Below are 14,915 nucleotides of genomic sequence, written 5' to 3'. Positions count from 1 at the left end.
TGATGTTTTTTTTTCCTTTCCCCCCACCCCCGACATTTTAGCAGTGTTTTGCTGAGGTGGTTGGTATAGTACTATAGTAAGCTGCCTTTCTATTAAAATAAGGTGAAAGGGGTTGGAACATGCTCTTGTAGAGCTTATGCAGGTCCTAGAACAAATTTTGGGAGTCACTGGTTTTTGTGCTTGTGATCTGCTTTGCATGGTAAAAGCACTTGTGAAGCATTTTTGTTCAATATCTGTTGTGTGGTACAAATGCACAGCACCCACACTTTTGTCCTGTCAGGACTTCCTCGTCAGGCTTGCTTCATTATAGAAAACCATACATTTTTGCCTCTTCATGCACTTTCATAACATAGGACTTTGAGAACTAAATATGTTCTATTTTATAGAATACATTTATTTTATTCTATAATGCAAATATGCTCACAAGATGCAAACAATGAAAGTTCATGCCCAGTGTCTCTTAATGTAGTGGGTGGAAAACCTGCATGTAGTGGGTTTTTGTGTGATTTTGTTTTTTGTCTCTGCATATCTGGTTATGTTTCTATCTTACTGCAGTGTAATGGGTTTTTAAAATATCTTTGATGGGGAAAGCTGAAATTTTACATCAGCTTGTTTTCTTTAAGGTATGGTATATTTCATTTATTCAGTGGGATTGTCTCCTGGATCAATGTTTCAAAAGTTCCAAAGGGGACAGCAGTATCTTAATCTTACAGGAGCATGATTGAAAAAACATACTCACAGCACATTTACTGTGGAAATTATCTGAGACTTTGATTTTTTTTTTTTTTTTTTTTTTTTTTTTTTTTACATGAACAAGCCTTTCATAAAGAATTTTAAGGTTAGATGATAAATTTTAGCACTACAGTAGTGTCTCAAAATCAGGCGGGATCAGGGCCTCATTGGATTAGGGACTATAATCAAACAGTTAAGGGTGGTTTCTGCCTTGAAGAGTTTATAGTTTAAGACAAAAACGTGTGGTGGTTGTCACCTGAAACACTGGAGGAAGAAGGACAAAGGAATTCTAGTCACGTATATTTGCATAGGCAGCTGTCTGGACAGTTACTGTTGTAAATTGAAAGGTGTGGGTTTTTGTGTAAGCAAGATATGCAAACTATTGGAAGACCCTACTGGCTAGGGAGCTCGTACCTATTATCTGCTTGCATTTGCAACCCTCAAAGCCTATGAACAGAGCAACTATTTCCTCTTGGTAATTTAAAAACCAATCAACCAACAAAAAACAAAACCACCCACCTACCTGTAGTGGAAATACAAAACTGCCATACTGGATAAAACCAATGGTTTATCTTGCCCCATGTCCTGTCTCAACAGGTATTGCAGCTTTAGTGGGGAGACTAAAGAACAGGGCAGTGGGAGTGATCCATTTCATCTTCTCTTCTCATTTTCTGGCCACGAAGGTTTTAGAGTTACTTGTGAACAAGAGTTTGCATCTGAGATCTTCAGTATCCATATGTAAAATATCAGTGGAGCTAGAAAAAAATTTGCCTCCAGCTTTAAAAGTAGTGCTCTGCTTTCATGTACGTTAGTGTAATTAAGATTTAAAAACTTCATCTTCTAATTACAAGCTTTTAAAACTTACTTGGAAAGACCTCTTGGTGTCCCAAAACTTGAATTAATCTTATTACCACTCCCCCAGACTGAGTGAAATTTGCTTGGCTAATTGGTTTAAATTAGCAAAATTTCTAACCAAGCATGAAGAGCTGTTAACTGGCCAACAGGACAATATGCCTTTCAATTTGCAAATCCTAGCCCTCTGTTGTAGTTCATCTTACGCTTCACTCTGCAGTGTAGGGAACAGCTGTAAAATGTGCAAAATGATCTCAAAGAAAAGCTTCACAAGAGTGTGAGGCTTGTCTGGCAGACTTTTTTTTTTCTCCCCCAACCCAGCATTGCTGCTTCACACCATGAGAAATTGTATGCTATGGGCTGTCTGTATTCACAGTAAAATTTGTAAAAGGTTTTCAAAAATTGTAAAGGGGAACGGTGGCTCTTAACTTAGGGCTTTCAGGGGCTTTGTGTCATGGATATGAGCGGGAGGGACAAATGTTCCACTACCCCTCCCCATCCCAAAAATCTTAACATTCCTAAAATAAGAGTTTTAAATATTTTTATAATGTTTGTTTATTTTTAAAACCCTTAGTCACATCATGTAAGTTTTGGATTTCTATAATGTGGAAATGTCTTGAAGGGAAAACTCAGTTTGGTTTTCCATATGCAATATATGTCCATAAGAGAGGAAAACAAAATGATCTGTGGTTCCTATAGCTGTGACCATTTTAAGCCTATTAGATTTTAATTGTAAGTTGTTTTTTTTTTTTGTGCACGGGGTGAGGCAAGGGGAAGAAAAGCAACCTGTTGAGACAGCTTAACCCTACCTATAGTAGTTCATTACTACTGGTCTTGATGTCAATGTGTTTGTAGACTCTGGAGAAGCAGGAAATTTGCCACTACTGTATTGCTTATTAGTAGCAACACTTTTTTATTATGCAGGTTTGCAATGTACAACCTGGTGTGCTGTGAGGTGTTGTGTTCTGTAAGTGGCTCAGAACTAAAGTGACTGTAGCTCTTAATGTGCGAAAATAATTCACATTTTCACAGTAGCCATACTGAAGTATAAAGGCTGGGTATTAAGACACAGTTATGTTACTTTGGGATGATTCAAGAGAATTTCTGGGTGGTGTTTTTTTACTCTGAAATCTTGGAGTTTTCCGGTAGTAATTTTCCTCTTCAAAGCTAGATCGTGTTACAGGGTTGGTGGCTGGTGAAGATGCAGAGTTAAGTGCCACCTTCATAGCTAAGAGACCTAGGACTTCCAACTTGTTAGTTTTTTACCAAAATGATATCTTTGAGTCTAAGCTAACTGTGTATCCTGTTTATTTTCTCTCCCCTTACATTTTTCTTTCTTAGAAGAGAGCCCTTGGAAAACTTTAAATGGGGGTTGTCCAATCCAAGCTGAAGCAAGCAAAATTTCAGCTTACCCTTTTCCAGTGTGCCCGTTCAGTAAAGGCACAGTTAACAATGTGAGTCTGAAATGGCAGCAGGAATCTTCCAGCACATCTATGGTGTCAGGATGGATAAGTGAACTAAACCTTAATGAAAGCTTGGGACAGCCGTTGGCGCCACCTACCAAACGCCACTGTAGGTCGCTCTCTGAGCCAGATGAATTGGCTCGGTGTCGGTCGCCATGGAAACCTGGCAGTTCCAAAGTCTGGACTCCTGTATCAAAGAGACGATGCAACAGCGGTGGCAGTGCCACCTTGCAGCGCTGTAACAGTCATGGGAGTGCTAACTTACAGAGAAGCACAAGTGTCAGCTTGCCACAAAATGTTCTGTCCTTAAACAATGTCTTCACTATCGCCAGCTTCAATACGTCTCCAGTACCCAGACCTTCCTCTGCGAGCAGTGGCTTTGTGGACAGTAGCGAGGGCAGCACAAGTTCAAGTATCCGTTGGAATTCTGGAGGACATTGTGACTTTAACCCTAGGCGTCGCCTCTCCCTCTCACAGGAGCATATCACTGAGACAGGAAATCTCTTGCCTTCAGCCAACAGCACTCCCACCTCCACACCAGAGCTCAGCCGGCGTCAGGGCTTGCTGAGATGTCGCTCCCAGCCTTGTGTCCTGAATGAAAAGAAAAGCCGGTTAAAGCGCAGACGGGAGGAGGATGTAAGGTGGAATCGTCCATCTTTAGACTTTTTTAAAATGACACGGGTGAGATTTTTACTTTCTTCATTAGTATAGAAATGAAGTATTGCATCCAGGCTATTCCTAGATAAGTTTGTTTTAACCAAGATATTCAGGGGGTGTGATAGTCAGATAAATTTAAATGTTTAATATTGGCTTTTGTAATTCCAGCAATACAGCTGGGTTTTACCACTTGCTAACTTCATGCCCTGTGGCTACTGATTACTCTCGATTACTGGCACCCTTGTCCGCTGCATCCTGATTTTACATACTGTACAAAGGGCTGTATAAAACCAACGACCAGAGTTGGAGCAGATTTAAAAATTGGTTTTGCTTCTGAAATGCCATAACCATGTCAGGGGCAAGTGGAGGGGGATGTAGTCAGCCAGGTAAGCCTGTTCTCATGAAGTGGGATTGGGTGCAGTCATTAAGTGTTGTGGTGCAAATATGTTCTTGTTTAAGTAACCCCCTTCTGGCTCTAATATTTCTTCTGTAAGTCAAAAATCAGTCATAACATGTATTGGCCTGATCCAGTAGCATAGATAGATGTTCATTAATAAGAGGCGTAAGTGAATGCAGTTTGAAGCTAATAGACAAGAGTGGGAACAGAATTTGGCACAGGTGGTCTAAAGAAAGCATTTTTCTGGTAGTGTGGAGAATGTTTGGAGAAACGCTATGTGGATACTTTTATTTCCCTATTCTTTGTGTGAATTTTTTTTGACTAATTTTATTCATTATTTACCTAATTCTGAGCTAGTGGAAGTGTAGACTTTGTATGTGGGTTAATCTTTTCATTGACTGTGCAGTGCTGATATAGATTTAAGTATTTGCTGCAGTTGAAAACAAATCCCATTGCATGTGTCCATGAGAACAATATCAGGTGCAGTCACTTGAGCCCTAGAGAGAACTCTCATATTGTAGTATCATTGTAGGTTGGAATCATCCATCTGTTCACACTTCTTCCATAACTTCATTGGCACTAGCCTTGGAGAAGTTCATTTAACTGGCCTTCCTCTTCAAAGGAGAATACAGTGGTGAAAAGATGATAATGAAAGATAAGCTGAGAAACGTGTAACTACCTAATAGATCTTTCAAAGGTGTAAGCTGAGAGCCCTTGAATGGAGTTGGGACTCTGGAAATCAGCTTACCCATTAGTGATTCTGCCCCTCCCCCCCCCCCTTTTTTTTTTTTAAAAGAACATAGGGAAATGCTGTGGGATGAACTTTCAACTACAGGCTGAACCTCTCTAGTCTGGCGCACTCTGCTCTGGCAGAGTCCCTGGTCTGGCATGATTTTAGTTGAATGCACCTCTGATAAGTGGACACCTGGCTAAGTTTCCCTGCTTCATTCCCTGCTTGCCCTCCCCCTGTCCTCCGGGAAGCTTTAGAATTCCCTCCCACCAGGGCATTCTGGAGACCCCATCCTCCACTCCCCTTTAGCCCTGGTGCCTCCCCATGGGAGACTGCAGATCCCCTTCACTGGTGCCTCCCCATGGAGCAGCAGAGCCCATTGCCAAGGCTCCCTGACGTGGGACTGCAGTCCTGCCCCTATCTCCAGAGCCCAATGTCTGGTATTAGCCATAGGGCAATGTGATCATCCTAGTAATCGCTTGCTGCTAAGACCACCTCCTGTCTTGGAAACACGTTATGATACTCAATAGATCATAAACTAATGATATGATCCTTTGAAAAGATGTTCAGCCTATAGTATGAAAGTGTTTAGCCTGTAGTGTGAATGTCCACTGTCCAAAAATGTCCTGAATTCACTAGTAGTGTTCTATGGATTCTGTGGCAGGGTGCTTGGGTAAGACTTAATAAAGGACAATAGAGTATGTATGGGCTGGAGATGGTCTTAGTACATTTCAAAGATATGTAGTGTTTGCAACTTTAATGCAGGTAAACACCTAATTTAAAAAAAAAGGTAGTCTGTGGGTCATTGTCAAATCTCTAGTCTATTGATTATTTTTTCTAACAAACTTTCACAGACTATCACAACAAAAAGGCAGTCAATAGCACTTCAAAGATGAACAAAATAATTTATTGGGTGAGCTTTCGTGGGATAGACGCCCTTCTTTAGCCCATAGCCATGTGGTCTGAAGAAGTGGGTCTGTTCCACGAAAGCTCACACAATAAATTTTGTTCATCTTTAAAGCGCTACTTGACTGCTTTTTTGTTTTGATAGTATATAGACTGGCACGGCTCCCTCTCTTACTATTTCACTGACTAACTTCACAATTTTCAAGCTGGTGCTTTTATTTAAATTGAAAATTCTCTTGACTGTTACTAATACATTTTTGTATTGAGTCTGTGCACTGGTTTTGTGACTGATCTCACTGGGGGTTTTTCATATGACAAGTTTGAAACTTTTTGTATAGTTTTTAATTAAAATTACCTTGATTTGAAATGAGATCATGGATCTTGATCTTGCAGCAAGGGCCTGGCAGTGTATCTATAAAAGTGGTGTTGCAAAATTGGAACCAAGAAGTGTTCCTTTTTGAACTCTCAATTATTCTACCTCTTTCTGACATTTAAAGACTCCTTATTCACAGAACAGATTGTGACATCACGGGTGTTTTTATTAATTTTAACCTTGACTAAAAATATGTGAGATAGGCCTATAGCAAATGAATCTTGATTAGTCAGTTGTTGAAAATCTTCCTGACTCATGATTGGCAGAAGTCTAAAATAGATTGTGGCATTAGTATTACTTTACAGTGAGGGTTTTTTGCAGGGGAGGTGGGGTGTAAATGTAGCTAATTTGTTAAAACAATTTATTTCATTCCTCTAATAGGCGGCAGCATGCAGGGAAAATTATTTGCACAAGGCTTCATTTTGGGTGGCTTTTGATTTGCCTAACACTGATGAATCTGAGCCACAAAAAGAATATCGAAAGGGACAATCTTGGTTTTAGTCAGAGATTGCCTCAGTTTCTCATTAGTCTGTGATAAAGAATGCCAAACTGAAAGCTAAGCATCTGTTCGTATTGTCTAAAAAGACTATTTCAGAAACTGAAGCCAAGTGTCATTGTCATTGTTAGTGGTTCAGTTAACATTGATCTAATTCTAATTTTTGAAGGTTTTTAATATATAATATTTACATACGGGATATAGCAGTGTTTTAGAAGGAAGGAACACTAAGATGCTTAATGTCTTGCAACTTTTTATGCTGTAGAACCACGGTGTCCAACTAGTTTTGTTGCGATAATGAACTAGCATTATTCTGAAAAATACATTTATTGTTCAAGACAACTAGCTGAACATGTGCTTAGTGGCTAGCATATTGGTATCCTGGGTGTTGTGTCACAGTCTATTTTCTGTGCTAGTACAGTCTTGTCCTCTTATATAGGGGACTCCATCAGCAAATTAAAACACTTGGTGGTTTGCTGTGCAAAGGCCAGGACTAGTTCACTGCATTTTAAGTGTAAAAGAATAGAGCATCTTTTTCCAAAGCTTTACATAAATCTAGCATCCAAGCCTCTCTGTTCTCCTTTCCTCCACTACTGCACTTGTTCTGCCTTATATCTCTTCTCCTGTATTCTATTTAACGTCTTTATTCCTGCTCTTTATACTTAGAAGTGTCCTCTTCCTGTACACCAAACACACTAATTCATTCTCTCTCTCTCCCCCTCTCTGTACAGTCCTTCAAAATCTGATTCCTTCCTCCCGTCTCCATTCATTGGCAGGACTGTTGTCCTGTGTCTCATTTACCTTGCACCATATTCCTTTTAGGGGAAGAAATGTGCCTAGCTCTGTGAAGTGGTGTGTGGACTTTATATCCTATTTATAAATAGCTTTAATCTTCTGATTACTAGATTAAAAAATTAGGTTCATCTTTGGTTTAGACGGTCTTCTTTCATGAAGGAAATACACATGTCCATAATTAAAAAGTAACTACAATTTTCTCCTTAAAAAGGCAGTGCAGTAGTTGAAAAGTTGTTGTGATGAGTTCAAAATAAAATGGCAATCGTCTGACCGTAAGCCTAACTAAATAATCCCCTTGCCCTTTCAAAAAGGGCACGTTTTCAGAAGAATTCCAAGTTTCAGAGGAAGGGCAAGCTCCATGTGGGAATGTGCTCTACACCTCAAGGAGCAAAGTTTGGTCACTTTTGAAACTTTAGGCAAAATGACACCATTGCTTCCAGGATGTTTAAACTGGGACATCTGTGGTTGAGTTGTATTCTGAGGCCAAAATACACCATTATGATGATTTAGTCCGTCCTCCTGTATAACGGAGGTCATGACTTCACCAAACTAATTTTCAGAGCTGATCTTTTGGGGGTGGGGGGGAAACAATTTTTGATATGAAAACATCCAGTGAACATTGACAAACTGCTAGTGGGTAATTAAAAATATATGCCTCATTTACAGTCAATTTGTACAGCTTCAACTTCCAGCCATTGAATTACATTATACCTTTCACTGCTACGTGGAGGAGGCCATTATCAAATATTTGTTCCTCATGTAAAAGTCATCCTTACCTTTTAAGATGTATTCATGGAGCTCAATCTGTTATCACTAAGTCATGTATTTTAACCACTTAGCTATTTTTCTTGTCACTCCTTCTCTGAATTCTCCCCAATTCATCAACCTGAATTCTGAGCATAGGAATGGGACTTGGTTGCAGTAGCCTTAAATATAGAACTAAAGTAGCCTCCCTACTCCTGCTTAAGATTCCCATGTGTATGCTTAAGGATTGCATTCTCCCTTTTGGCTACCGCTTTATATGGGGAGTTCATGTTGAAATAACCCATTGCCATCCCCATATCTTTTTTCCCCCAGAGTCGCTGCTTCAGCATTGGGCAACCTAGGCTAAAGAGTGCACTCTGAGTGGGCTTCATCTCGGCGTGCCACAAGGTAGTCATAACAAACACTGTCTCCCAGGACAGGGTGCTGTTGCTAACTGCACTTGTTTACGTAGGATTTGTGGGTGTGCTGACTAATGCATGGCAGTGCTTTGATTTGGATTCTGAGGGAGTGCACAACAGCAGTAAATGAAATGTCTCATGAGTCACACACAGAACCCTGATGGGCCACATGCAGCTTGTGGGTCACAGGCTGCCCACCACTACTCAGCTTCCTTGAAAAGTGTGTAGTGTGCATAGCCTGCGATCTTTATTCCTAGTGGTACATTGGTGGCCAGTGAACTCCTGCTTTAAGGCAGCAAGCCGGCTGTCTCAGCCCCAACCCTCCAGGTCTCCAGTCCACAAAAGGAAAAGGTAGTGGGGTGGAGGGGACCCAGACTGCAGGATCTCCAGCCAGCCCGCCCCAGCCATATTGGGCTGAGCTGCAGCCCCCAACCTGCTGCCTCTTCTCCATCTTCACCTCCCCTCTCCCCCCATACCGTATTGAGCCTCCACTCTCCTGAGCACAAAAGCTGATGGCAAAATATCTGTTAGTTTTTAAGATGCCACAAGACTCCATTGTTTTTTGTAGGTACAGACTAACATAGCTACCCATCTGAGACTTGTCATTAATAAAATAGCTGTGAATATGGGGTCATTTGAGGTATCTAAAGCCAAGTTTTCCTGTACGATATTTTCTTAAGCATTATTCCTCTCATACACACGCTATTCTGCACCACAATTAACACCCTCCACATACTCCTGCACAGTTCCTTAATGTCCCCACCCTTTGAAATTTACTCAGTATTGCAGTCTATAGATAACTTCCACTTCTCATCCCTATAAAGTGACACAAACCAAGGGAAATCACAGCTCTTTACAGCAACTGTTTCCTTCTCCAGTCCTGATATATCGTCTTGGATCTCATCTATCCTTTTTAAAATATTGTTCCATAGATACAGGTATTCTCCCTCTCCCTCTGGTTCCCATTCACTGCACCTCTGCCTCCACTCATATGGAACCCTGTTGTTTTCAGGGAACCCCCTCCTTTCCCTTATATAGCCCCTCCAATTTAATCATATGCCCAATCCCCATGTGCTCCAAAAATCCCTACCCTAATGTCCTTAAATATTCCTTCTCCCATACTGCACCCCAGCCCTTCATTGGTCCTCAGGACATCTCCCCATCCCCTTCTTTATATGTTCATCTCCTCCACTGGCTTCTCCTAATGGGTAGCAGGCCATGGGGGAGGGCATTGCAAAATGAGCCCACCTGGCACTCTGGCATATTGAGGACACGAAATGCTCCATTCTATGCAATTTACCTAGCCACTGGTTCGTCTCCAGGATCTTCTGTCTTCCTTCACTGTTGGGATTGTGTGTACTGTTTTGCCGTCTTGTTTGGGCTCTGCTGCTTGTGCACTTCTGGGTCCAAAATGAGGTATGCAGTTACTTGGGCAGTCAATGATTCTGAAATTCTACAGGCCCAGCAGTTCATTTACAATAAGGAATAGGAAGTATTTCACTGCATAGATTTTTAAAACTTTTTCTGGCCTAAAAGTTTACAGGAACATTCTTACTGAGATACTCAATCTCCTCCTCTCAATTTTAAATAGATCTGATTGAAATGGGGAATAACATCTAGAAATTTGTGTAGATTCTTGTAAGGTTCCAGTCACTATTGTATCTAAATCATTTAACAAGCAAATGTTGAACCATAACATAAACATACATTCAAACTAGTAGCGCTCTTCTTTTCAGCTACTTATATCTTCCAGAGAAGTTTAGCAACAAAGACAATAATAAAGTTGTTTTTTGTTTTAAGTTGGTTGAAATATTGCACTTGTAGCAGTCAATTATATTTTTATGCAAAATAAATGACAGCATTACCTTTTTTTAAAGAACACTACTAAAATTAACTCTCGGGTAAAGATCTGTTTGGATATATTTTTGAGTGAAAGTTACTTCTGCAAACATTTTTGCCACACCTTAGTCACATACAGTGCAGCCGACATTTTGAGATAGATAAGAATACAAAGACTATTTTGTGTCCGTCTCCATAGCTCTAAATTTTCGTATGAGGAATGTTGCCCTGTTTCCTGGGATACGTTCCAGTTAAGGTATTACACTTTTTCCTATGGATTGGATAACTTTTTCAAGAATTAATAGATACTGAATATAGTGTTTGGCCATAAGTACTATGAGTTTTAAAATCTGCTTTTCAATATCAACTGGAATTTGTAGAACTGTCTACTTGTTTTGAAAGTCTGATTTCTGATGGTATCATTCAAATAGGTCTTGAAATTTAAAAAAAAAAAAAAATTCTGCTCCCTTTCCAAAATTAAGAGCCTTTTAAGGAAGGAGGAAACTGTGGCGCACATGCTGCTTTTGAATCTGCTAGCATCTACCCGCCCCCCCCCTCCCCCCCCCCGTGCCCAAGGTCCTGCTGAAGTCAAGACTGAAAATAAAGATAGTGTCAACGTTCATTCCTCTGTTGTGGAATAAGTGCGTTTTCAGAAGACATTTTAGACTTCACGTTTTAAAAGCATTTACACATGTATTTATGGAGGAGGCAATGGCTTCGGGACCAAAGTGGGAAGAAGGGCTTTCCGGGCGTACATGGTGGCAGAAAAAAGTTGGAAGCTTGGGTGGGTGGGGGAAGCAGTGAGAAAGGGAAGAGCAGGATGTAATTAGCAGAACCAAGTTTACAAAGGAAGGTGAAGTAATATCAATTGTAATTTTTTTCTGAACCTTTTCAAAACCTGCTCACGGACTAACTGTGCTGCACAAATGACCTTTATCTAGGGAGCATACTGGAAGATAGGGAAAGGCCCCCCCTTATTGTCTTTCATGAGTCATTGTGTTTTGTGGTGCAAACTTATATTTAAGCTAGCCAGAACTCCGTTTTTATTTTTTATAGTTTTTGTCTGAGATCTATTTTTTTTTTTTTTTTTTTTAAAGCACTTTCAATTTTAACTTGAATTTTCACATTTGGGTGCGTGGGCATGGTTTCAGACAGCAAAGGACAATCATTTAATGACAGACATTCAGATTCAAAAAGCTAGTTTTACAACTGTTAAAAATGCAAATTTTAAGTATCCTTCAATCAGAGTAAGTTCTCAAGCAACATTTTTTCTTTCATAGCCTACTATGAACTTTATTAGTGCAAATATTTGGTTTGTGTATATGGTGAAATTGACACTTATTGGTGATAAAAATAATTTTTTCAGACATTCAGCTTTCATCTGTATTGCAGCAGATTTGTTTATATAAGAAAAAATATTTTTCTGTAAATTAAGTTTTCGCCCAAATCTTTTAATTTTGTTTCCCTTGAAACTTTAGATTTTTGATTGATCTCCACATCTTTGAATGTCTCACTCTATCCTGGATGTGAATAATTTTCTCAGTTGGCTTCTGAATTTGTTTTTGGGAGGGGAGTGTCCTATACTTAGTCTGCTCAGCACTGTAGTAGTTAGTAAACAAACAGCTAGTTGAATCTTATTTTCCACTCATGGTATGCATTCTGGCTCTTCACGTGATATCCTATTGATCCTTTGCTGTAACATTGGGGTTATACATGTCTGAATTATTAGCAGCACTGCAGCCTAAATTACTTAGTTTAGCCAAAATGAAGATCTCAACTGGTGTCCCTGAAATTTTTTAATTTTAATTCTTATCACAAAACATCCATAATGGCAGAAAGTTCCCAGTATTGGTGGGGTACATCTAATTGCGTTGAAATTTATGGACAAGTTATCGCGCCTTCTCTCAATGTATATATTTGACTTCTGAAATCAGTCTGCACTGTTGTAGTCTTAAAAAATATTCTGTACTGCAGTTGTATCTCCAAACTCCATTATGGGAATGTAAATACCAGATATAGGAGTCATGTTACATTGGGCTAGTCCTCTTCCCCTTTTGGCTAATGCAAGGGAAGTTATCTGCCTAGATTGAAAGTCATATCACACATGCTGAAGAGGTTTTCTGGAACATATCTTGGGATTCTTACAGAAAGCATCGTTAGTCAAGGTCAAATCACCTGTTGTGGTGACATACGACTTGATACTCACAGATCATTCAGAGCCAAAAAGCCTAAAATTGAGTGAAATTCTACAGCATTTTAAATGGTGAATAAATTCTTATATTCTCATTTTAACTTCTGTCTTCCAGCCTCCATCCATAACATGAGTATATCACTTCAGTTGCAGAAGACCTCATGTTTCTTGTTTACATGTGATTTATAGTTAAAGACCAAGTGCAGTGGGTCTTTAAAAATAAAAACTTTGATCTGTCAAACTTAAATTTAAAAATAAGATTAGCCAAATTTACAGTATTTCTAGTTTATTTTCTGATCTAGAAAATAAGAGGAAAGGTAGCTGCAAGCTACTGTAACTGTGTAGAACCCTCTTGCAAATGCAAAGAGGGAGTGGATGGAAGAAAATTGCTGTAGCCAAGGGAATTGATTTAGATCCAAGGTTGGTATTTGGAAAGCGCAGATTCTGGTTCAAATCCTTAATCTCTGCCTTGCTCCCCCATCTGAAGAACAGGAGGGGAAGTAATGCTAATCTACGTTTTTTAGAACACATTTTATCAGTGCTTATTATGAAAGGTCTGTATCAGTGACTGACTATACACCAAACAGGCATGGGAAGTGAGACCAAATTCTTCAGAATGGCAGAATGTAATCCAGTTAACTTGTTCAGTTGGCTGATGTCTAGTCAGTGTGCTATGACTCATTTAGCTGTTAGTTTTTAACTTTGTGGAAAAAAATTAACATACTGTACAGCTAACATGGAGTTACTAATGTGGAGTGCATGTGGGTGGATATTTGCATGTGTCTAACTATAAACCTTGTAGGACACTACAGCCTGGTAGCCAGCCTGACATGAGAAGTCTACACAGCAGTGAAACAGACTCACGGCTCAAGATGGCTGGCATGGGTCAGCCATGCGTTTCTAGCTGTTGTGGAGACAGTGTTAGTCAGGAATTGTAGAGCTAAACTGTTTAGCCTGCTCATCCGTTCTCAGCTGCGTGGGTTCTCCTCTCTTGCTACTGGTGACATCATGTCACTAGTTCATCAATCTTCGTGCTATTCTGCCAGTACAATAAGGTAAGCAAGACAGGCCGTTTCAATATATAAAACAAAAATAAATTCTATTATAATGAGCCACATATACAAACACAATGGTTTGATGTTTTTCAAGTCCCCTGAAGAAGTTGTTTGCAGCAGAAAAAAATTTTCATGTAAAAGTAAATTGGTCCTATCTGCTGTGGGAAAAAATGCAAAACTAAACCTATGTTCCTTGACTTGCCTTGATCAAACTGACTTCACTTTTTAGGCGGTGTCTCAAGTGCCCCTCCCTTTCAGAAGGGCCGTGTTAATGAGGCACTTTGGAACAGGTTAATGAGGTGCTGACATGCATATTCAGCACCTCATTAGCATAATTGCAGCCAGTCACACTTCAAAAGTGCTGTTTTCAAAACGCAGACTGGCTGTATAGACTCAGGTGCTTCAACATAAACCCCACACTTCGAAATTGCCTTATTCCTGATTTGTTTCTTAAGTTCATGAGTTCAGTGTTATGGTGACTTTTCCTGTCAGTTTTAAAAACCACTTGAGCAGGAACATGATTTATAAAAGCTAATGATGATTGCTGATTTGGGAAAGGAAACCCTTTCTTTGTAGGAGCTTGTGCACTTCCACTTTGTGTGTGATGCTTATTAACCAGCTTAGTTTTAGTTCCTACCAGTGTTGGCAATTCAAATAATTTAAGAATAGGCTACTTCTTACCACCCCTTTTTTACTGAAGAAAGTTTAAATGAAAATTTCTATCCTCTTGCTCTGATCTCTTGTTGTGTACTTTAGTATCCTTTTTTTAGAAGAAAATAGTGATTGTGTTCTAGAATAGGCACTAGACTGATTTTTTTTTTGGGAAAGGAGACATTTGTATATTAACTAATCATTCAGATAACTTTCAGTGTAGCTGTTTTGACCTTGTTGGAAATCTGTATTTCCCATTGGGCTTTCGGCCATTATCCAACAGTACTAGCTCAGGTTTCATAGGGTAGCTGTTAGTCTGTGTCAAGAAAAACAACAAGGTGGCACCTTAAAGGGCTCGTAATTCATTATTGCATAAGCTTTTGTGAATTGCAACTCACTTCATCAGATTATGTAATTTTAGATTTGTAGTTTTAGTGTTCTGCATTTTTTCTACTTGTACAAATCTGAACAAGTTGAATGCATGTGTGTTGAAAGGTGAAATATACTGTAGGATATAGCTTTAATGAACACTTAAAGATATCTAAAGAGTAATTCTACTGACGTAAAAAGTCTTTTCTGTAATACATATATAGCTCTTATTACTTGGGAATAATG

The 14,915-nt window shown here is 39.4% G+C and overlaps 1 protein-coding gene across 3 annotated transcripts in view; it reads left to right on the top strand.

The window, feature by feature from the left end:
- FAM53A (family with sequence similarity 53 member A) overlaps positions 1-14,915 on the top strand; it is a 97,098-nt gene that overhangs the window by 43,948 nt on the left and 38,235 nt on the right. For all 3 annotated transcript variants that reach the window (XM_074991696.1, XM_074991697.1, XM_074991698.1), the window contains one exon: positions 2,926-3,728. In XM_074991696.1, the coding sequence (XP_074847797.1) occupies positions 2,926-3,728 (803 nt within the window). The remainder of the gene's footprint in view (positions 1-2,925; positions 3,729-14,915) is intronic.

The sequence above is a fragment of the Carettochelys insculpta genome, chromosome 4 (assembly GCF_033958435.1).
Source record: "Carettochelys insculpta isolate YL-2023 chromosome 4, ASM3395843v1, whole genome shotgun sequence".
NCBI lineage: Eukaryota > Metazoa > Chordata > Testudines > Carettochelyidae > Carettochelys > Carettochelys insculpta.
The sequence above is the reverse complement of the archived record's forward strand: the minus strand, read 5'-3'. Positions and strand labels throughout refer to the sequence as shown.